The following is a 25,550-nucleotide window of genomic DNA, read 5'->3' on the forward strand; positions in this document are numbered from 1 at the left end:
CATGATCAGAACTCCATTTCAGGAAGATGACTTTGACTTTGGCAGCTAAGTAGTAGAAGGGTTGGAGTGGGGAGACACCTGAGGCGGGGAGACCAGTTAGAAAGCTATTGTAAGAGTCCAGGTGAGGCCATTACAGAAAAGTCTGAAGTATTATAATTCTATTGGCATTCAGGTAGAATTCTAGCTAACAAACAACATTAAAAATCCCAGTTCAATAATACAAACCAATTTCATGTTCCTCTAACAGTCCAAACCACTAATACTGCTTCACTGATCTGCTTAAAACAAATTCTGTTTGCAAGAGAAATCCTGAATAGTAGATATTTTCATAAGCTCCTGTCAGTCCATTTTGCCTTCAATATATTTAAAGATGTTTTCCCCTTGGTACTGTATTTATAGGCATCTAGATGCCACTCAGTGGAGTGCCAGGTTTGGAGTGAGGAAAACCTGAATTCAAATCCAGCCTCAGACACTTACTAGTGGTGTGACCCCGGGCAAGTCACTTAATTTTGCCTCAGTTTCCTCCTGTGCAAAATGAGCTGGAAAAGGAAATGGTAAAGCATACCAGTATCTTTGCCAAAAAAAAAACAAAACCCAAATGGTGTCACAGTCAGACATGATCGAAACAACTGGACAAGAGACCCATTTATAAATAAGTCATGCCCTTCATTAGATGCTCTCTATTTTGCCTAACACAACATCCAGTACAGTTACCATGTAATCAAATTATTGACTAAATGACAACTATTGCCAAGGAGTGTAGCATAGAATGCCAATACAAGAGGGTCAAATACAGATCTTAAGAGCAAGAGGAACCATATAAGGGGAGATGAGGGGGCAATTTGAGAAGTAGAAAAATCTGAAAAAGTAGTGACCCAGAAAGCTAAGGGAGGAAAAAGTATCCAAAAGAAGGAGAACGCTTGAAGGAGTCCTGACATGGACTCTTGAACTATTTCTAGAACTCTGTTGGAAAACAGTAGCAGTATACTTTTCATCAAGAGAAAGTACAGTGTAATGGATAGAGAGCAAAACTTGGGTTCAAGCCCGACCTCTAATATATACTAGCTGTATGACTGTGGGCAAATCACTTAAACTTTCAGTGCCTCCTAGGCATTGTTCCTGATTTTATCTGGAATTCAAAACCATGCCCCTCTACTGCAGGCACATCCTAAAATTTCCCTCAGTGTCTGGGACCTCCACACCCTGCAACAATTTACTTCTGGGAAACGCACTCACCAAAGAATATTCCTCTGTAAGGCCTACTCCACTTCTCCCAGTGGTCAATTTCTCCAGGACACTCCATTTTGTGGACCGGCAGAGGTTGACTTGCCTTCTTTCTTCTCCCAGCAAAACTGACTTCCTGACCATCCCTCTCCAACCAGGTTCCTTCATCCACCTTCCCCTTTCATCCCCTTTATATGTTTTGCCTTCCTCTATTAGAATGTAAATTCCTTGAGGGAAGGCAATGACTTTCTTTTTGCTTATATTCATATCTGCAGTGCTTAGCACATAATAGTGCTTGATAAATGTTTATTTCATTCCTCCATTTCCCCCTCCTTCCTTCTTTCCTTTCTTCTGGAGCAAGTACAAATCTGCAAAGTAAAGCAATCTCATTCCCTATGCTGATGAAATCACAGATACAGTCCAAAAGAAAAGTCTTCTCAACACTTACAACAAGGAGTCTGATTCTGGAGTTGGAGGTCTCCAGACTCTAGGTGGGCTCAATTCCATTTCTGATACTTACTAACTATCCTTCTGATCAGAGGAAAGTCATTTCCGTTTCTAATCTACACAATGAGATGAGAATTGAGCTAGGTGAACTCCCAGATTTCTTCTAGCTCTAGGTGTAGGATCCATAATCCCTTGTGGAATTTCCTTTCTTTTAACAATTATAGAGGCCACCAACCATTCAGGATGATCTAGGTACTGTATATAGTTTTGCCTGGAGAAAAGAAAACAGAACAGAGGAGCCTTAGACCTCCCTCAGTCTGAGCATTCAAGGACTACTTGCTCTATCCAGGGCTGTTTAAGGAAGGAAGCTTAAGGCCAGAGCCTGAGCTCTGATGGGGATGCATGCAGCTCCCTTTTGTTAGTGGAATCCGGATTAGGTTTGCGCCTGATCCAGTGGAGCACAGCCTGGGAAGCCTTCGAGGTGGGCTTGTCCCGGCCAAAGATGCGGAAAATCAATTTGGCTGGCAAACGAGAGCCCCCGAGAGCTCAGTCCACGCTCTATAATCCTATCCACCAGCAGCTCAGGAAATAGATGCCCGAGCCCTCACATATTCATGGAGGATATGAGGCATAAATCAGGCTTTACGGTTTGGGGGCAAAGGAATAGAAGCTCTGCCTGGCTACTAATTAATCAAGTCTGGGCACACCTAAATCCCCACAACCTGGGACAGCAGCCATGCATGTATATAAGCACTGCTACTTTTTTTTAAATTTCAATTAAAATAGATATCGGATGAAATTTTTCCCATTAGCTGGTACTGCTTATGCATCTCCCCTGTTCTTCCTTTAATTAAAAAACATGCTTATTGTAATACTTGCCAGAATCACTTTAACGGTATTTTAATTGTAATGTCTCTGCCTGATTAAAAAAAGAAAACATGAACTAGAAACTGCCCGCAAAATGTTCTCAGGAAGCATGGTGGAAGCACATAGACACACGTGTACCCATATACATACACACAAATATAGACACACACACACATACCTCTCCTCAGGATAGAGGCCATGCAGTATTTCGTTAAGTAAACTGGCATTCCCATCAGAAATGGGCAACGTAGGAAAATCCCACAATGGAACCAAAAGCAGTGAAACTCAAGCTCTCCTAACAAATAGTACTTAGGGGAAACATTTTTTGCCAGCGCACAGTTCTCTGGTAGGAAAAAAGAGTCAAAGCCAGTCACAAACACATAGCTATGGAGTCCAGCCAAGCCCACCCTACCCTCAACCTGTAACTTAGGGGAAATGGAGCCCACAGGAAAGAGGGGCTGGAATGGCAGGAGAATTGAGACCTGATTCTAGTTCTGTCGGTAGAGTTCTCCTAACTTCACTTTTATTACAGCCAGAGTTAGATGATTAGTCTCCAGTGAATTTCACTGCCCTGGGAAAGCTACCCTGTTCTTTTCTCCCATTTACTAATGTCATAGCAATGACAGTAGAAGAGCAAATTGTACATTCAACTTTTCTGGAAATTCTATCTTGCCCTCAACTTAATTTCCTTGCAACTTCAGCCTAATATCTTTCCAGCACTGAACCTATAGGCATGGGCTAATTTGCCTAGCCAACATACAGTGCCTCAATGCACAGGGAAACAACAAATGATACCCTAGGGAAGTACTCTCTGACAACATTTCCAGATCAATGAGTTGTAAAGAGTTATCTAAAGTAAGCACCTGCTGTTTCTGATGTTGGTTCATTACTAACTAGAAGGTAAGAAGTGCACAATCATTGGGTTAGAAAAAGGCTAGACTGGGTACAGCACTCACTGCTTCTCTGAGAAATCCTTGAGCCCCTTCCAAATGACTGCAAACTTCTACCCTCAACCAGAAAATATGAGAGTATTAGAAAAGTGTTTGGGTTGTTTTTTTTTTTGCCTCAATATGAGAACAGTCCAAACAGCTACGGCCAATAAGCTAATACAAGTGTTCTAGGCTTATCTGTGGCATGCCTGGGACTACGAGCTCTAAATCAGTTTGTGAAAATGGGATCTTTTGGCAAGTACTCATATCCTAAATCCATTCCTTACCTGCCATGTCTGTGAAAGTCAAATGAAGTTGGGAAGTGAGATCATTATATGAGCAGTTCTCCACCATTCCCCTATTTCAGTTCAGACTCCCCTTCCTCCTCTCCTACTTCCAATACTCCATATATACACACACACACTTATATATATATATATATATATATATATATATATATATGTTATAAATATATGCACACATACACGTGTGTGTATATACAAGTACATACACACCTTCTTAGAAAAAAATTAAGTATAGATATTAGAATGATTGGTGAATGAAAGAGATGGAGAGAAAGTTCATCAATAAACATTTATTAAGCACTTACTATACACCAGACAGTGCTAAACACTGAGATACAGAGTAAGGCAAAAGACAGTCCCTACCTTCTAGGAACTCACAGTCTAATCAGGGAGATAAGCAAACAAATAGGTAGAAACAAGATGTATATAAGACAAGTCGGAAATAATTTAAAAGTAAGGCACTAGAATTAAGAGAGGTTGGGAAAGGTTTCCTATAGAAGATGGATGGGATTTTAGTTGGGATTTGAAGGAAGCCAATAGACAGAAATGAGGAAGGAGAAAATTCCAGATGTGGAGGATTAGCCAGTGAAAATGCCTAGATCGGAGAGAAGGAGTGTCTTGCTCATGGAATGGTAATTACAAAGTCCAGTGTCATTGAATCAAAAGGTAAAGTACAAAAAGACCCAAATGTAGAAGGGGGCTAGATGTATGGTTGGAGAGATGAGAGAGACAGAGAGAACGACAGAGACAGGGAGAGCTGTGGAAAAGGGAATGGGTGGAAGGACTCCTCCTGTCACAGTTAAGTGCTAAGGATTAGGCCATCAGACATGGTACCAGGTCCAGGGTGGGTGAAGGAGTGCTAGTTCTGCATTACCCAAGGTTAGGGACTGGGTTAAGGTTTCTCTTCTCAGATTGGTGGCTTCTTGAGGGCAGGACCCTATCTTCTTCCTTGGGCCAGGGACTATTTCTCTCCCCCTTGCACTTCCTTCTACCCCACCATGTCAAAGAGCAGGGACCACTTCTCCTCCCCTTAGGGATCCCTCATACCTTCCACTCATGCTGTCCTTCCCCATTACAATGTAAGCTCCTTGCTTAGTTTCTATCTGTATTTCCAGCCCTGTAAGTGCTTAATAGATTCTTTATTCTTTCATTCATAGAGATGCAGACAGAGAAGTGAATGAGTGCCGTTGGTATGAACTTTGCAAATGCATTAGGCAAAAGTGAACTGAAGCATCTATCTACAACCAGTTTCCCTCATCTATAAATTGAGAGAGTTGAATATAATGGCTTTCAGTGTCTTTTAAAGCTCTAAACCTTTGATTATCTTGTTCAAAGGGAAGCATGTTTTCCAAGGGTTTCTCTGTTCTCTAGAATTATGAATTAAATTTTAGGTATCACATTTTAGTAAGGAAACCAACAAAATGGAGCAGATTCAGAGGAAGGTGACCAGGATGCTGAGAATCCTGGGGACTATGCCAGATAAGGATCAATCAGAAGAACTGAGTTTGTTTAATTTGAAGAAGAAAAGACGTAAGTCAGGACTGGAAGTGAGAGGAATTACAGCTGTCATCAAGGATTTGAAGAGAAGTTATGGGGAAGAAGACATAGATTTGTTTTGCTTGGCCCCAGAGGGCAAAGGAAGGAGAATGGGTGGGCAATGCAGAGAAGCAGCTTTGGCTGCTGTGCTAGGAAAAAATTCTGAACAATTACAGCTGTCCAAATGGGAAAGGGCTATATAGGGAGATCCCCCTCAGAGAATGGATGACTACTGCTCAAGGGTATTGCTGGGAGACCTCTATGCAGGCTCAGGATGGCCTGGTCAGTAAATCAAGCAGTCAACAAGTATTAAGTGCTTACTAGGTGCCAGCCACAGTGGAAAGCACTGGGTATACCAAGAAAAGACAAAAGATCATCCCTGTCCTCAGGGAGCTCACATTCTAATAGAGGAGACTACATAAAGAAAATTGTACGTACAAGATATATACAGCATTTAAAAAAAAAAAGGTCATCTCAGAGGGAAGGACAATCAGCTGAGAGAGAGAAGGGGCCAAGCAAGACCTCCTGCAGAAGATGGGATTGAGTCTTAAAGGGAGCAAGGAGGAAGGGTTTACCAAGCATAGGGGGAGGGGGGTGGACAGCCAGTACAAAGAAACATTATACAGACAACAAATGCTACATTGTAGAGTATGTGGAGAGTATAAGACTGGAAAAATGGGAAGGGATCAGGTTGTAAGGGGCTTTAAAAACCAAACGTAGAATTTTGTATTTGATCCTAGAGGTCATAGGGAGTCACAGGTCTAAGATGGGGAGAGAGTGATAGTGAGACCTGCACTTCAGGAAAATCACTTTTAGCAGCTAAATAAAGAGGACAGATTTGAATGAAGAAAGATTTGAGGAAGGAAGGCCAATCAACAGGCTAATGCAGTACTCCAGGTGATAAGGACCTCCAAGACCAATGGTGGTTCCATTGGATAGAAGGGGACATATTTAAGAAAGATTATAGAGGTAGAAACAACAGAACCTGGTAACAGATTAGGATGTAGGGAGAGTAGGAGTGCGTTGAGGATGATGAAAATATTGTGAGCCTGGGTGACTGGGATAACAATAATAGGGTGTTCAGAAGAGGGGAAAAGCAACAGAAGCTATAGAAATATATCCCATACTTTAATACTCAAAAAGGAACTGTCTTATATGGGCATTTCCTCCAGTAAAGCAGATCATATCTCATCCATGCCAATGCACACTCTTTTCATATCCTTTATATCTATACCCTGGGAAGAAGCACCCAATGGGCCTTCGATGGCCTAGAAGTCCTTCTTTCCTTTTCTGTACAGTATAGGGATACCAGCAGAGCTTTCAATGATGAAAATAACACTTAACAAATGTCATTTTTATCAAGCATTCTCACCAAGCACAAGCTTATAAACCTGAGTGTATAAATAGTAGAAAACTATAGGATTCATTCATTTATGACACACACATCTCAGAATCACACCATAATCTCAGAAGAATCTAAATTGTCAGTAATCCAAAGGCAATGGAAAAGCACAGGCTAGGTCTAATCAGACTAAGATATGTGATCAGTAATGACTTACATGAAAAGAGTGCAAGAAAAGACGTCATCAACACGACCACAAAATAAGATGACCCAATCTTGTAAAGAAAACGAGAGAAGAGATAGATGGCCCAAGTGCTGTACTGGAAGACAGATTTATTTTTATCTATCTATCTATCTATCTATCTATCTATCTATCTATCTATCTATCTATCTATCTATTTATCTATCTATCATCTCCATCTTTAATTATTCCTCATCTAACATAGCTCTCAGAGCCCTCACTATCCCAATAGCTTGCCTGTGTACATGTTCAGATTAACTCATGACTCTCTCAAACTACAACATTCAGAAGTGAAAATAGCATTCAGATATGAACTGATCAGCACAGAGTATGGTAGAATTATCACCTTCCTTGTACAGGACAATATCTATTCATGCAACCCAATATCACATTACTTTTCAAGGACTTCCAGGTGCCAGGTCACAATGTCAATATGTATTGGGTTTTCAAGCCACTAAAACACTTGGTATTTTTTTTTTTCACATAAGCCGCTATCTATTAACTGCTATGGAGTTAAATTTTTTTTTATTTTAGGTGTGTAACTTTATGGGTATATGTATCACATTTCATTTCAAAGGGTCATAGATTTAGAACTGGATGAGATTTATAAGTCATACAATAAAGGCCCCTCATTTGAACAGATAAAAAAACTGATTGGTTTTGATCTACTCTTCCAGTCTTAGGAGACCTTTCTAGATCCTTATTCTGCCTTCAAAGGTATTATATTAGGTATAGGTCAGTTGTTTCATCCATGTCCAACTCTTTATGACCCCATTTGGGGTTATCTCAGCAATGATATTAGAGTGGTTTGCTGTTTCCTTCTTCAGTTCATTGGCTATAGCTCCCAGATTCGGAACCTATGTAAATCTGTTAAGCTAAACTTCTATGTCTTTTTCCCATAGTAGACACTTAATAAATATTTATTGATTGATTGATTGATTTGCTGTTAACACTAACTAATAAGGGATAGAACTTGTTATTTTCTTTTTAATTTTTACTTCATTACATGGTGTGGAGTGGGGCAGTGCAAGAAAAAAAAAGGGAGAGGTCTTTATTATTCTTTCATTCTCTTTTCTTATCTACCCTTGAATTTTTTCCCCAATCTTGGTTACTTCATCCTTCAGTCTTCTCTTCTGCTTCCTTAGTGTCCCTATACAAATCCAGAGGAAAGAAAATGGCAAAGGCATCATATTGTTATCCCACATTACATACTTGCCCCCATAACTACAGATCATATGCCTTAGATCTCAGCTCAGTATCTGTTTCTTGGCACTGACAAGATGGTGACAGTCTTCCTTTATTGCTGTTACTCATCATAATTACTAGGAATAAAAATAATAAATTTTCATTCTGAGATGCCTATGGCCATTGGGCATCTGAACATAAAAGAACAATATATATATATATATATATATATATATATATATATAATTAATTAATTAAATTGAAGCAACATGCCTGATTCCATCACAACTCATTAGTATTAATTGATTAGGTTAATTCTCCTTTGTGTTTAAGAGGACCCACCCCCCAAAGATGGAAGGGTTATAGAGGGCAGAGAGAGAATAGCTTCTGGATGCTAAGTTAATAAATATGAAATAATAATAAATGTAGCTGGACCACTTATCATTAGTTAAAGAGTAAACTGGAAATTTTTAATAAAGTTCATGAATCAGTGCACATGGCATTAAAATATGAATCCAACTCCGGATTTTATTCTGTTTTTTTTTTCTTATTGCCCCTAAGAAATTTAAACACAAAAAGCTTTCTCATTAATCTTTCTCTGCTACTGAATTAAAAAAAAAGTAGGTGCCAATTCCATTATACAAATGGGAAAAACTGAGGCACTAAATGGTGTCAAAGTTTCAAGGTCCCACAATAACTCAAGATATTATTGGAGCCAAAAAGTCTTCTGATCCGAAGATCTGATCTTTGATATTCTAGCATTAACCATTTGAATACCTGGTTTCTGAGAAAGGGAAAATATCACAAGGCTCAAATCCTGCCCCTGAGCTTAGGCAAATCACTTTAATTTCCTGAGCCTCAGTGGACCATTGCCAGTCTTCTTGACTTATGTCTTGCCACAGCACTCCCAATGACTCTGGAGGAGAGAATGAAGCTGAACACTTTGCACAGATCTGCCTCATTCAAATCCAATTCACTTACACATCAAGACATCACCCTCCTGATGTCATTGATCCTCTTTGCAAATGAAGGATGAACAACAACAAACCCGAGTCTCAATTTCCTTATCTCTAAGAGAAAAAGAGATTAGACTATGTGGTCCCTGAAGTCTGTTAGCTCCAGATTTGTGATCCAGTATGACCCAACACATTTCATAAGATTTATTGCTGGGAAGACCTTGTAAGCAATCAAATATAACACCCTCTTTCTACAAATGAGGAAACTGAGGCAGGGAGAGGTTATTAAAATCCACAAATAATTGCAGTGAAATTGTAAGTTTTGTGCCTGTCTGAGGCACCTAGGTAGCACAGTGGATAGAGCTCTAGGCCTGGAGTCAGGAAGACCTAAGTTCAAATCTAACTTCAGACACTTGCTCCTTGTGTGATGCTGGTCAAGTCACTTATGTGTCTGTTTCCATTTCCTCAACTATGAAACGGGCATTACAATAATAAAGCACCCACCTCCCAGGGTTGTCTAAGGATTAAATAAGATAATATCTGTATAATACTTAACATACTACCTGGCACATAGTAATAAATGGCTTTTTCCCCCTTCTTTAAACATGTACATGTTTAGAATGGAGCAATGCATCCTATAATACTGTGAATGATAATAATAACAATAATAATAGCTAGCATTTAAGTAATGCTTACTCTACCAGGCTGTTTTACAATCATTATTTCATCTGATCCTCAGAACAACCCCAGGAGGTAGGAGTTATTATTGCCTCCATTTTACAGATGAGGAAAATGAGGCAAGTAGAGGTTAAATGACTTGGCCAAAGTCATAAAATTAGTAATTGTCTAAGGCCAAATTTGAACTCAGGTCTTTCTGTCTCCATGCCTGGCACTCTATCCAATGCACCACATGACTGTCATTAGCAAATAGAGGTGTGGTTGGAAAGATTCATCCATTACAACATCTTATTTTGCAATTGTTCCATTCTTCTAAAAAAAAATAACTTTTGGTTTGGCATTTTTTCATGTTTGCGCTCTACCTAAAGGTATATTTTTCAGAAAATTAAATAAAATTCCATTCCATTAGTTTTGTGATGCAGTGTGGTGGAGAAAAACGGACAAGAAAATGGAGTATAGGTGACAATGAGAGTGATGGGCATCATCACAGAGAGGAAACTTACAGTCTATATAAAGCACTTACACGTCTATCAGAAAGAGCAGAATTAGGGGAGACATGGAAATAAAGGGAAACTGCTCACCAGAGACTCGAGGAAAGATGAGTGGGCTCTTTAGTAAATCAAACATTTATTAAGTACCTTCTGTGTGCCAAGCCCTATGTTAAGCACTGGGGATACAAAAAGAGACTATTCATTAATGAAGACATTTTTTCAAAGGCAAACATATAAAATTCACAAGTAAACTTCATTTCCTCATGTATTTTTAATTTGATATGTACATTGTTGTTGTTGAGTCATTTTTTAGTTGTGCCCAACTCTTTGTGACCCCGCTTTGGGCTTTTCTTGGCAAAGATACTGGAGTGGTTTACCATTTTATTCTTCAGTTAATTTTACAGATGAGGAAACTGAGGCAAATTGGGTTAAGTGACTAGTCCATGGTCACACAACTAATAAATGTCTGAGGCTGGATTTGAAGTCAGGAAGGTGAGTCTTCCTGACTTCAGGCCTGGCACTCTATCCCCTGAACCACCTAGCTGTCTCAATACATACAGTATGACAGATCTGAATCACTGTCCCACTGTACAAAGGGGTTCTCTTCCATCATGATGGAAGAGATAGATTTTGAAAGAATATTATTTATGGGGGGTGGCTAGGTGGTGCAGTGAGTAAAGCGTAGGCCCCAGAGTCAGGAAGACAAGAGTTTGGTTTGGCCTCAGACACTTAACACCCACACCCACACAAACACACACAAACAAAACAAAACAAAAAACTAGCCGCGTAACCTTGGGCAAGTTACTTAACCCCAATTGCCCTCCAAAAGGCAAAAAAAAAAAAAAAAAGAATATTATTGATGGATAAAATACTTATTCACATTTACATATCCATAAAGCTTAGCAGATTGTTATTGTTTGTTATTGCTCATCCTTCATTCTCAAAGACGACTAATGACATCATGAGGGTGATGCCTTGACTTGCAAGTGAATTGGGATTTAAGTGAGGCAGAACTGTGCAAAATCGTCAGCCTCACTCTCTCCTCCAGAGTCATCAGGCTCCAGTGGCAAGACATAGCTCAGGATGCAGTAGGAGACCCTGGCCTTTTTAAGCTAAGGGCTTTCCCAGGTCTCAGTTTGTCTGAGGCAACACCCTCTCAGTAGTAAAGGCTAGGTAAGACTTGAGGCAAAAGATGGCCTAGTTTGTTTTCACGTAACAATCAAAACTTATATTTGTTGGAATAACCTTTGGGAAGCCAGGATCACCTCCAAGTCATAATGAGACATTAGAGTAGGACTTTGGGGGAAGATGTCCCCTGTCTGCTACCAACCATTCAAGAGACAGTGAAAGTCAACAGTGGAGACTAGTGAAGGGAAAGAATATTAGCTCTAGAATTAAGGTATATGGCTTCAAATTCAATCTCTGAAGCAGCCTACCTATGTGACTTTGGATAAGTCATTTAACTGCCCTTAACACTCCTTTCCTTATCAATAAAATAACAGTGTTGGGTTAGATGGCCTCTGAGGTCCCTTGCAGTTCTACATCTATATAATCATTCACACAACCATTCTAAGGCTTAAATAGCACCTTAGAGATATATTACCTAGTTTGAGCAATTTGACAATCCTGGGGCATAAGTACCATTTAATCTATGATCCTGTTATCAATTAATCAACCAAGAAGCATTTATTAAATGCCTACTATGTGTCAGGCACTACGCTAGGCATTGGAGATGGGACCAAAAAAAAAAATTAAACAATCCCAAGGAAAGTTTTGGTTGTTTTTAAGATTAGAGGATACCACTAGGGTTAGGTCTTCTTGCCAATTTGAAAGGCTAAAACTGTATCCCAGAACTTACTGACCATGATAAATTATAAGAACTCTTTGCATCCTTTGATCTTCTCATTAACCCTCTTTTGTTTATCCTGGCTCATTTTATCCTTGGACTGTTTATTTTGCCTAGATCCAAGGATTCCACTGATTCCTTGTTACTGACTTCATTATCATGATATTTTTGCCTGTGTCCCTTCACACAATCAATGTGTAAACAGGATGGGGCAGCTTGGACTTTTTTACCCAGGTACCTATATGGGGAAAATTCCTCCCCACAGGAGTTAAGAGATTCCCACTCCTGTGCCTAAATAGTCCTCCAATGGCTTGCATTCCACAACCTAGCACATTTTTTGACACACAGTAGGCATTTAATTAACACTTTTTCTTTGACTGACTAGTGGATTCTCAAAGGGAATTATGAAAGACTGGGGCCCAGGAAGAGAACAAAGGGCAGCAGAGTTTGTGGTTGTCCATTTCCCAGGATAATGACACTTATGGCCAGTCTGACTCTTACAGGACTTACTTGTTCTACTTTTACCCCTCACTGAATTTTCCCCAAATGCTGAGATTGCTATCTACTTTACTGGCCTGACTTTCCTTCACCATGCTCTGGACTCCATAGCACCACACACCTTGAGTTCTCCAATGGCACCACAGAAGACTCTTTGTGTCCTTCTGTAACTTTCTCACAACCAAACTACAAACCAAGGGAAAATAAATCAACTCCAGCACAGCAGAAATTGAATGTTCAGAGATTAGGTAACTAGGTGACACAAAACAGAGAGAGCTAAACTTGAAGGCAAAAAGATGTGAGTTCGAAATTGACCCTAGATACATTAACTATGTAACCCTGGGCAAGTCACTTAACCTCTGCCTGTTTTAGTTTTCTCAACTGTAAAATGGGGATAATAATAGCATCTATCTCCCAAGGTTCTTTTGAAAATCAAATGAGATAATATTTGTCAAGTGCTTAGCATAGTATTTAATGAACATTAAACAGCTGGGTGGTGTATTGGATATGTCACCAGGCCTGGAGTCAGGAAGATTCACCTTCCTGAGTTCAAAACTGACCTCAGATATTTACTAGCTATATGACCCTAGGCAAGTCACTTAACCCTGTTCACCTCAGTTTCCTCATTTGTAAAATGAGCTGGAGAAAGAAATTGCAAACCACTCCAGTATCTCTGCCAAGTAAACCCCAAATGGGGTCATGGAGAGTTAGATGTCACTTTAGTGACTGAACAACAACAGCAAATTCAAAGACAAATTTTCCTCATTTGGAGTTCCTTATCCCAATGAAATCAAGGGTCTAGTTCAAATAATTTTCATAGGAGTGAAAATGAAGAACTGCCATCTCCTCCATTTCCTCAGCTTCATGCCTCTGCCATGAACTTCATCACCCAAAAGTATATGGATGCCAGACATAAAGATTTTTATTACCAAACATCATCATGAGATCAAATTTCAAAAAATGCCTCTGTAGAGCCATCCCACTTAAATAAATAAATTAAGTTATTAATTAATTATCCCAATTGAATAAATACCTAGATTTTCTTGTACTCTTATTCACATATGACATTCAATCTCCCACTCTGTGATAATTGCAACAGTGATGGCACAGAGGAGGGTCCATATGCCTGGAATTTTCTCCCCATGTCACCTTCATCTCTTGAAATCCATAGCTCCTGCTGAGGTCCAGCTCAAGTACTTCCTCTTGTTGTTGTTTAGTAATTTTTCAGTCATATCCAACTCCTTTTGGGATTTTCTTGGCAAATAAACTGGAGCAGTTTGCCATTTCCTTCTCCAGTTCGTTTTACCAATGAGGAAACTGAGGCAAACAGGGTTAAGTGACTTGCCCAGGGTCACATAGCTAGGAAGTATCTGAAGCTGAGATTTGAACTCAGGAAAAGAGTCTTCCTGACTCCAGACCTGGCACTCTATCCACTAAGCTACCTAACTGCTCCATGTTTCCTCTTACAAGAAGCCTTTACTGATTCTCCCAGTTTTTAGTGCTGACTCCTAATCCACACTACTGAAATTACTTTGTATTTATTTTCTATTGACGTATCTGTGTTCTTATTGCTTCCTTTTAATAGAATGCAGGGTGCCTGAGAGCAGGCACTCTTTTGGTTGCCAGGTCTTCATTTCCACTCCTATGAAAATGATTTGTACTAGACCTTTGATTTCACTGGGATAAGGAACTCCAAATGAGGAGTTATATGAACTAAACTCAAGTCCATTTTAGGTTCTCTCTCCTCTACAGCTCTCATCAGGCTGTGTATTGGCACTGTCTAAAGGGGAATAATTAAAATTGCCAAAGGTCCAAGCAGATGGACCTTGAAGGAAATAACGTGGCTAATATGGAGATCAAAGAAGGCTAATACTTTGCCTAAAGAACAGAAGGCTGTCTAGTGACTAGATGAGTAACAGCCCTTCAAATACATGGCCAGCTATGATGGTGACTGAGTGAATTTTGGATTAGAACAAGGGAAGTGAGTTTAAACACAACAGCTACACGTTAAGGAAAAGCCAGAGGGACTATCAGGATTCAGAAATGAGAAAGCTACAGAAATAAGACAACAGATAGCCGTGTATCTGGAATAGTTCACCAGAATTTCTGCTTAGAAACAGGAGAATGGACAATATGACCTTAAAAGGTTCTTTCCATCACTATATCTTGTAATTATCAAAAACATCATAGGTATCTATATAACTGTAGTATTATATGTCAATCTGATATGGGAAATAATTTTTTCTTGGTTTTCTTTGTTCTTTTTTGTGTATTGTGTGCAGACCTATGATGTGAAATTGGTTGCCATGTCTTATGTGTCTGTATACACGTGTACACACACACATACACACACATACGATGTAGGGGAAGCACCATGGTGTAGTAAAAAGAATAATGGATTCAGAGTCTGACAATCAGGATTCAAATTTCCACTCTGTCACTTATTAGCCCTGGACTTTAGGTAAATCATGTAGCCTTGGTTTCCTCATGCTGGTCTACATCATCATCATCATAGGTAACATTTATATAGCACTTACCACATGCCAGGCACTGTGCTAATCTCTTTACCAATACTATTTCATTTAATCCTCATAATAACACTAGGAGGTAGATATTATTATCACCCCTCATTTTACAGTTGAAGAGACTGAGGCAGAGGTGACATGACTTGCCCAGGGTCACACAGCTGGTAAGACTCAGGGCTTTAGGCGCAGTGCTCTATCCACTGAGCCATCTAGCTACTGCTCCACAATATTTAAGCTCTATTCTAGAATAATAATAATTATAGCAACTAACATTTACATAGTGTTTTAAAGCTTGTAAAGTATTTTACAGCTCTTATCTCAGCTGATCCTCATAACAACTCTGTGAATTAGGTGATATTACTATTCTTATTTTTACTGATGAGAAAACAGAGATTAAGTGACTTGTTCAAGGTCACACAGCTAGCCAGCACCCACCTAAGGCAGGATCAGAGTTCAAAACCTCCCTTCCAAAAAACAAACAAAAACAAAAGCAAACAAACAAACAAATAAAAAACCTCCCTTTTACCAAGTCCAACACAAAGAGGTGGAGAACCTGTGGGCTCAAAATGGATTTGTTCTATGAAGTTTGGATTCAGTCAAATAGCAGCAGCACTCAAGGACCTAGAGGACCACATGTGACCTCAAGGCCTCAGGTTTCCACTCCTGCCTAAATAAAATACTACTGCTTTCCTATCCAAATCCTAAGAATCTTTCAAGGCCTAACTCAAGTCTGTCCTCCACATTGTTCCTTTCACTACTCGGGCTCATACACTGACTGATTCCATATAGTTATATGTAGGCAATTAGTTGGTATAGCGTAGAGACCGCCAGACCCTGAATCAAGAAGATGAGTTAAACTTCCGCCTCTGACATTTATTAGTTGTTCGATGACAAAGTCATTTAACATCTGTCTGCCCCAGTTTTCTCATCTGTAAAATGGGGATAATAATAGCAACTATGTGCCAACGTGATTGTGAGGACAAAATGATATAATATCTGGAAGGCACTTTGCAAGCTTTAAAATACCATATAAATATTAGCTATTATTATGACTATTAGCACGTACTACACAAAGGAGCACTTGAATATTAACCGGCTTGTATTGTTCTTTACAAGCACCGTGTGTGTGTGTGTGTGTGTGTGTGTGTGTGTGTGTGTGACCCTCTCTGATGATATGGCAAGCTACCTGAGGGCAGGGGACTTCTCTTATACCACTCTCACACAATTCTGGCACAATTCTGACCATTTACTGAGGACTGCATCAAACCACATGCTTCCTTCCCATCAGAGAGCAATGACTATGACATCATAATTCCACCTACCTCTGTAATGAAATCTCAGAATTAGGTTCTTTACATTCCTATATCCGGTTTCTACCTGTTCCAATTTCCCCCACCCCTTTTTTGCATTTCTTCCAACTTATTTCAGACCCCTAATCATCCCCTCTCCCTTCCATGTGATCCCCAAACTTCTTAATCTGATCACAGCCTATTTGGGTCGTTTGGTGAAAGCATCAGATAATTGTTTAAAACAGTTACTGGGGAAGTAAAAGACTTTTGAGTCAAGCATTTCATTTAACTCTGAACTTGAAATTGAAAAGAGTCAGGAGACAAAGGTAAATTCCAGCTCTTTCAAATATTTCCCAGGTTCCTCACACCTAAGTGTTTTTTTTTCTTATTCCTGTCTTCTCTGTGTATGTCTCTGTCTCTATCTCTGTCTGTCTCACACACTTACCACCCCATACACACACACATTTGATTCCTTCTTTTGCTTTGTCTGAAGTTAGGTGTCAAATTGGGACTTGACTAAGCAACTTTTTATTGAAAAACGTCTCCCAAATGGCTCCCTGAATACAATCCAGAGATGCTTGAACTCTTGAAGTCGCCCCTGCCCCTTGGAGGGATTATACTTTGGTAAAAGGAAGAGCCCTGTGGCTAAGGGTCTCTACAGAATTTCTTTTCTCTGAACTGCAGTTTCCAGGGGGGTCACTTAACTCTATCATCTCTAGCCCCTAGGCAGTGGGCAGCTGTCAACAAGGCAAGACTCCCTAAGCCACTGGCTATCCATATGCAGAGGCCCACAGAAAGAGGAGGGGCCAGAGCCCAAGCTGGCAGATTACTTTGGTTGTCCTAATGAGGCCTAATTAACCAGTTTGGCTGAAAAAGTCTTCTCCATATTTAAGAATGCTTTAAGGACACAGATTGATTAAAAAAAAAAGTCTTGCCATATAGGCCACAGTTAAAGCTTTTAGAGATGACTACAATTTTACATACTACACAGGATGCAAATATTTGTGTAAGTTCTATTTATGGGTATATTAAAACTTTACAACTGTGTACAAAGTTTTGCCATGTTTCCATAATCGATCAAATTTCCCAAACATGTTTTTTTTTTCAATTTTTAATCTGCCAGTAATCCATAAAGAATATAAGGTCCTTGAAGGCAGGGACTGTTTTAATGTTGGCACTGTATCTCTGGAGTCTAACCCAGTACCTGGCACAAAATGCACCCTTAATAAATGTTCGTTGAGACAAATGGAATTAAATTGACTCAAGTCACTTTGAATAACTATTCTCCATCACAGCAGGCAGATATTTATACTTACTTAACTGAGATGAGGAAACTGAGGCACCGAGAGGCTAAACTCACTTTTAAAGCCTGGAGGAGAGCCAGTGACTGAGCTCTCAGCCTTGCCTCCTCATTCCCTTCCAAGTTTCTAGCCTCCAAAGCTCTGCTGCTCATTTTGTAGTAAGAAAGCATACTTATTCGCCTTTTCATGAGATCAAGAAATCCAAACCTCAACAGAGTAAAGGCAGGAGGAAGTTGCTCTCATGGCAGAGAATTTCAAAGGCAGCAACACTAATTTTAGGGTCTCTGGCTATGTTGTGGGAGCCATCCAGGATAGGCATGTCTAAAGAGTGTTCTTGGAAACAATGGCTCCCTTTAAGGATGCTGCCCACATTGATTTTCTTGTCCTTGAAAAGTGAAATTAAAGAGGCTCTGGGCTCCAAAGACTCAGGAAAAAGGGAGTCCCAACTTTGATGCCCCTGGGACCTCATCTCTAGCATCAAAAGGCAGGCTGTCCCTCTTCCCCCTTTTCCCCCAACACTCTTGACCATGAGCCTGGAAGGAAGAATTCAATCAAGTCCTTCAACTTAAAAAAAAAAGTAACTCCCACCCCCTGGCCCACTTGAAGAAAATTAAAATCATAAAAATGCCATCAACCCTCCAACTCCACAGACCTTTAATATGCAGCAGACTGAGGATACTAGTAGTGATGTCGAGCAGCAGGGTTTGGCCCCTCTCCACTGTGACGTTGTCGCCATCTTGTGGTAGACCTTGGGGAAACCAGCTGTGAGCCCTGGACCATCTACGACAGACCTGAAGGGGAAAAGAGTCCTGGAAAAGAGAAGGTTATTTAAATTGTTTTAAGTCTGGCTCTCCAACAAAAGTCAGAGGAATTTGGGTGCGTCAGTCAGAGAAGGTACAGTTGTGAGATTTGAAAGAAACCAGAAAATGAAAATCAAGTGCAAAATCTTTGACACCATGAATAATTCCCTACTTTTTCTTCTCTTCCAACAGTCAAAACAGGGACTGAAGAGTGAAGTGAAATTGAACCTGGAAATGCCCAGTACAAGTTCATGTATTGCAATCAGATTATAGCCCTCGTAAACTTACAATGACATATGAGAAGTGTTTTCTTATTTTTGTTCTCAACAGAGTCTCTTCCTACCTAATAGTGGTTGGGGAGAGGAGAAGAGGTGTATCTATAAAGGGTTTTTTACTTTATTTTATTTTGAGGGACATGTACTGAGTCTTGTACAAAAAGTAATAAATAGCTGAGAATAGTGAGAATTAAAATGTTCTGCTTGATGGGTGGCATTTTGCTTAATATAATTGGTATCATTTTTTACTGGCTCTACTGCCAAGTGTCCCTGTTTTATAGAGACATTCCTCTTTTCAAGTGCTTCCCCACCCCCTCCTCCCATTCTACCTTATTTGGCATTATCATTGCTTTTTCCTCTCTGGATCACTCATTCAGTAGTGCTGAACAAAACCCATACAGAGACAAAATGCTGATTGACTTCAGGATGACAGGTAAATAGCCTGGAATGTCATCAGCAAGAGGGGCAAAAAGAGAGGCAAAGAAATAAAGGTAGAGAGAACAAATCTCCAACTACCCATCCCCATCTTCTCTCTGCCTCTCAGAACTTTATTTTGTTTTCTTTTTGAACAAAAAGCCAACCATGAGAAGGTACTTCCCTTAACTCTTTGCAAAGACCAGGGACCATGGATGTAGAATACTGCATATAATGTCGACTCTTTCAATTAATTTTATTCTTTGTTATAAGGGATGGCTCTCCAGGAAGGAGAAAAGGTACATGGGAAATGATGGTAATGTGAAAGCAAACCATTTAGCTGAGTGTGGCAGTACACACTTGTAATCCTGCTACTAGGAAAGGCAGAGGCTTATGAGTTCTGAGCTGCAGGTGTCTAAATTAAATCCAGCGCAAGTATGGTATGTCCCTTTCTCTCTTGTCCAGGGTTGCATATCTAATAAATATCAGAAGTGGGATTTGAACTAAGAGCTGTTACTTCATCTATTACACAACTAATATTTTTTGATGTCTATCATTACTTTTTTTTCTTCTTATACTGGTTTCCCTACCTTACCCAGGCTGGAAGTGCAGTGTTGGCTCATAGACTGATCCCACTGGTGATCAGCACAGAAGCTTTAACCTGCTCTGATTCTGACCTGGAATGATGTCCCCCTCCTTAGTTCAAATCCCACTTCTGATATTTATTAGCTATGCAACCCTGGACAAGAGAGAAAGGGGGAGAGACAAAGAGACATAGAGGTTCCTCATCTTTAAAAATGAGAGGGGTGGATTAAATTATCTTTAAATCTAAATCTATGAGTTTTTGTTAAATTAATGAGTGCATACTACCCTGGAAGCCTTGCTCTTAATAATTGTATTATGACACCACAAGTAAGAAGATGAGGAAACTCCAATATCATAGAATCACAGATTGAAAAGAGTCATATAAATCATCTGATCACCTTGTTGGACCCTTTCATTGTATCCCACCATGTTTCCTTAGGAAAATTATTTGTTTTCTGAAAAATAGGAGCAATTTAATTTATCTATGAAGGCAGATGGGATAGAGTAACTAACTTGATTTTACAGATAAAAATAACTGTGTCCCAGAGAGGTTAAGTGATTTGCCCACAATCACATAATTAGTAAGTAGCAAAACTCATATTAGAATCTGTGAGTTGAGTCTCCCAACTTCTATCTAATCCAGTATTCTTTCCACAAGAGTATGGAGGATTTCACAGGGCAAAATCTGTCTTTTCAAATACCATGAGATCTTCTTATACTTATTTAATAATATAGAAATACTTTTCTATCTTTATCACAATCATTGTTACTATATATATATATATATATATATATATATATGACTGTGGTGTGTGTGTGTGTGTGTGTGTGTGTGTGTGTGTGTGTGTGTGTAGCTATAACTAGGAATTTTTGTGCCTGGGATAAACAACATGACAAAAAAGGAGGGAGTAGAGGGGAAGGCAGTCATTGCTCTGTGGAGAAGGGGAGAGAGAGCAAAAGAGAGAGAGAGACAGAGAGAGAGGAGGAGGAGGAGAATGATACTGGCATGAGGTCACCTTGTAGGTACAAGAGGGAATAGGGTGGGTCATCAAAAGAGCTCAACACAGTTGATAATTTTCTCTTTTAAATAATTATTCTTACTAATTAGGTGCCAAAGTTTATTGTTTCTCTGCTGCTGAAAAACTGCAATGGCTGTCATAACCTTCTAAATCAGGCATCTTGTGAACGTAGTACCTTGGCTCAATTCTCCAGGTTCCCCACCCAATTTATCAATCTATTATGATGCACTTTAAAGTTCACAGAATATGCTGATATGTGATCTGCTTCTTCTATCAATAGATCACAAGGTTCTTGGAAAATATTTTTGTGTTTACCTTAGGATAAATGAATTACCTCACTCCCATTTTGCAGAAGATTAAAAAATCATTTTCCCAAGAACGTATAGTGAGGAATACAAGGGAGATTCATAACATGCTCAGTCCTTGATTTGTCTATGAAGCTGTTGAACCAAGTCCTAAATAAATAGCTAGAAGTTTTGCAAAAACAAGTTGAAACTTCCCTGCCTCAGAGAGGAAGTGTATGCCATTTGTTCTCTTCCTTCCATAAGTCAGTGTTTCTCTGAACTTCAGGGAAAGTGCAGTATCTGCAAATCTCCCATGTCACTTTAAATGAACTGGCAACACCACCAGTTATCTTCAAAGAAGTCACTGATCAGCAAGTTGAGGCAATAAGCAAAGCAAGGCTTTGTTTGTGATACAGTTCATGAGGCTTTCTGTTTGCAGTGGATCCTAGATGAAAAAGACATGGTGGGATTGCCTGATACTGAAGCACAAAGAATTCACACCCTGTATAACAATTCTCTACTTTATAAAGAATAGAGCTGCTTGGGGCACCTAGATGGTACAGTGAATAGAGCACCAGCCCTGGAGTCAGGAGAACCTGAGCTCAAATCCTGCCTCAGGCACTTAACACTTGCTATCCATGTGACCTTGGGCAATTCACTTAACCCCAATTGCCCCTCCAAAAAGCAAAAACTAAAAATAAAAAAGAAGAATAGAGCCCCCAATTCACTGTTTACTTTTCTAGAAGTTTTTACCCTAACCTTATCTCTAAATTTCCTTTCTTCTATTCCTTTCTTTGGGAGTTACCATTGTAATACCTAAGATTTTCCTAAGCTACAGAGTTTAGCTGTAAAATCAGATAGGATGTGGAGCAGCTACACCACACAACGCTGGGCCTGAAGTCAAGAAGTTTCATCTTCCTGAGTTGAAATTTGGCCTCAGACACTTACTAGCTGTATGACCCTGGACAAGTCACTTAACCTTGTTTGCCTCAATTTTTTCATCTGTAAAATGAACTGGAGAAGGAAATAATAAACTACTCCAGTATCTCTGCCGAGAAAATTTCAAATGGCTCATGAAGAGTCAGACATGACTAAAATGACTAGACAACCCAAAAAGTAAGATGTAATGTACCCGAAGACATCCCAGTGTCACTATCACCAAGTACAGACTCAAAAATTAATATGGAAACAGGTATTTGATTCCTTCAATGCCACATGAGCATCCTAAGATAATTTTCCATACTTACGCCCCAATCCAAGAAAAAAGACTGCATTTGACAAGATAAGGTGAGAGTACAGTTATAAAGCCATGGTACTGTTGGAAATGTTTAGTCAAAGATGCAGATAAATACAGTTCGATTATCTACATAATTTTTCCCAATACACCACATTAAAATCTCTATCTACCTGTCATAGAATATTATTGTGCTATAAGAAATGACAAGCAGGATGCTTTTAGAAAAACCTGGAAAGACTTACATTAATTGATAAAAAGTGAAGTGAGCAGAGCCAGGAGAACATTATATACAGTAACAATAATATTATACAATGATCAATTACAAATGACTTAGCCATTCTCAGCAATACAAAGATCTGAGACAATTCTAAAGGTCTCATGATGAAAAACCCTCTCTACATCCAAAGAAAGAGCTAATGAATTCTAAGTGCAGTTTGAAGCATACTTTGTTTTTACTTTATTTTTCTTGGTGTTTTTATTTAGGGGTGGGGAATCAGTGCTTTCTTTTACAACATGACTAATATGGAAATATGTTTTGTATAACCATACCTGTATAACCTATGTAAATTGCTTGATGTCTTGGGAGGAGGAAAGGGAGTGTGGGAGAGAATTAGGAACTCAATTTTTAAAAAAATTAATTAATTAAATCAATTAATTAATTTTTAAAAATTCTTACATGTAATTGGAAAAAAATAAAAGATTTTTTTTAAAAGAAGCTCAATCTACCTTACACCAATGGGAGTGTGTCAGCTAACAGTTTCAAGAAAAGTATTTGGTTCTGTCATCTGTATAACAGTAAACAAACCCTTGAATTTTTAGAACTAGCTATTTTTTTGAAAAGCTCCATCCAAGTCATGGAATATAATGAAACTAGTCTGTATCAAAAATAAACAAAAAAACAGAAAAAATTCTGCTTGCCTGTATTGTTTAAAAAGTTTAAATGTTGGGTGGCTAGGTGGCGCAGTGAGTAAAGCGCTGGCCCCAGAGTCAGGAGGACCCGAGTTCAGTTCCGGCCTCAGACACTCAACACCCACACAAAATAAAACTAGCCATGTAACCTTGGGCAAGTGACTTAACCCCAATAAAGTTTAAATGATATAGAGAGAGCTAAATTCTTGGGTCCAATGATTCAGCTACTTCCAAAGCCAACTAACTGAATGATTAGTGTCCTGCCCACATCTTTTCATGTTGTCTATAACACTAGCAGGTGAGCCTTTGTGAAATGCTTTGCTGAAACTTAAGTAAATTATACCTATACCATTCCTCTTACCTACCTATTAGAATTTTAGGAGTTCTTAACATAGCAGACTTTAGCAGCAACCACACTGGCATACCCAGGATGGCTGCTAGCACAGGTTTTTAGATCTGCTTTATTAGGAAAGAAAGTTTAAGAAGTCAACAATATTTTTAACTTACATTCACTAGTTCAGGGGAAAAGTCAGCACCCTGAACTTCAAAGAAAACACAGAAAAAAATAAAAGCAGAGAAATGAAGACCAACAAACAGGGCTATGACTGCTTGAATCAAAGCTATATTGCTATCCATTTTAATACATCCCTAGATCGAGAGAGCCTTTATATCTGAGCAGTTGGGAAGCTCTGAACATATAGTCACTCAGAATCTTGATCAGGGAATCACAAGATCCTTCTCATAAGTGAGCCCCCAAAGCAAAATACCAACTCATAGTATATATACACTTCTCAGAGCCAGAAGGCATGACAACACTCATAACTCAGTGCCTAATTAGAAATTAGCAAAAGGTGTGAAAGCTTTCCTACAAACAAGGCTTTCCTAAGTAAGCTTCCCTTAATGGGCTCCACCTGAGGCATATTAATGGGTGGGGAAGATCTTATATCCCATTAACATTACACAGAAACAAAATAAATATTTTTTAATAAATCAGTGAAAAATAGAATTAGTCTAAACTCTGATTAATAAGACACCAAAATGTACCTGAAAGTTTTAAAAGACTGTTCTAGAGATAATCTACTTGGACAATTTCATCTATTTTAATAGTTATATTTATTATTCTAATGAAAAGCAAATTGTGGAAAAGTCATACTTATTATAATAATCTCCACTAAAACATAAGTCTTGCAATATATGCAATAATAATAGAATTTATTAAGCACTTACTATGTACCAGGAACTGTTATTTATAAATATCTCATCTGATAATAATAATAGCTAATATTTATATAGCACTTGATATGTGCCAAGTATTGTGCCGAGTGTTTTACAAATTTGATTTGGTCCTCACAGCAACTCAGGGAGGCACGTGCTATTATTATTCCCATTTTACAGATGAAAAAACTGAGGTAAACAGAGTGTAAGTGAATTGTTCAAGGTCACAAAGCTATAAGTGTCTGAGATCATATCTGAGCTCAGATCTTCCTGACTCCAGGTCCACAGTTCTATCCACTGTGCCACCTAGGTGGCTTTATGTTATGGAATTTAGATATCTGTTCCCATTTGGCATCAGTATTACAAGTTATCTTCTTTGGAGTGATAAGTAAACCTTTTGTGTATGCCCTTTTCCTTCTGTCTTCTCTAGGGATGAATATTTGAGAATAATCTCTATTGCTATCATTCGTATAGGCAACTCTAAAGGTAAAACTGACCACAGATTTCATCATAAAACCAATTCTGATGCAAAATCCATATGGGCTCTGAAGTAACTCAAACCACAACAGTGGTCTACTCCATGCTCCACAAAGGGAGCCAAAGTGGCATTCTTAATGTTTCCTATCACCACTAGTATCAAAAACAAACTGTTCTGTTTGGCATATGAAGCCCCTTCACAGCACGGATTCAAACTGCCTTTCTAGCCTTATTTTCCTTAATGCACACTATAACCCATCCAAAGTGGTCTTCTCTTTGTTCTTCACATATAGCCCATATCACATCTTAATACCTTGCACGGGATGTCCCCCACATCTGGAGCACCCTCCCTCCTCACCTCTATCTCTTAGAATCCTTAGCTTTGGGGTGGCTAGGTGGCACAGTGAATAGAGCACTGGCCCTGGAGTCAGGAGGACCTGAGTTCAAATTCAGGCTCAGAAACTTAATACTTACTAGATGTGTGACCCTAGGCAAGTCACTTAACCTCAATTGCTCTGCCTTCCCCCCTCCAAAAAGCAAAAAAAAAAAAAAAGAACCCTTAGCTTCTTTCAAAGCTCATTTTAGATGCTACCTCCTATAGAAGTCTTTCCATAGCCTCCTCATCCGCTAGTGTCTCACTACTGTATGTCAGCGCCCAAGCACCTAAGTCACTAA

General features: G+C 39.1%; 1 protein-coding gene across 1 annotated transcript in view; it reads right to left on the reverse strand.

The window, feature by feature from the left end:
* The window catches only part of PKHD1 (PKHD1 ciliary IPT domain containing fibrocystin/polyductin), a 669,991-nt gene that overhangs the window by 411,486 nt on the left and 232,955 nt on the right, over positions 1-25,550 (reverse strand). Inside the window, exon 36 of the mRNA XM_069070581.1 lies at positions 18,313-18,469. Coding sequence (XP_068926682.1) covers positions 18,313-18,469 — 157 coding nt within the window. The remainder of the gene's footprint in view (positions 1-18,312; positions 18,470-25,550) is intronic.

The sequence above is a fragment of the Petaurus breviceps genome, unplaced genomic scaffold (genome assembly GCF_028583685.1).
Source record: "Petaurus breviceps papuanus isolate PSGF00001 unplaced genomic scaffold, PetGlider_PUasm1.0 90822, whole genome shotgun sequence".
NCBI lineage: Eukaryota > Metazoa > Chordata > Mammalia > Diprotodontia > Petauridae > Petaurus > Petaurus breviceps.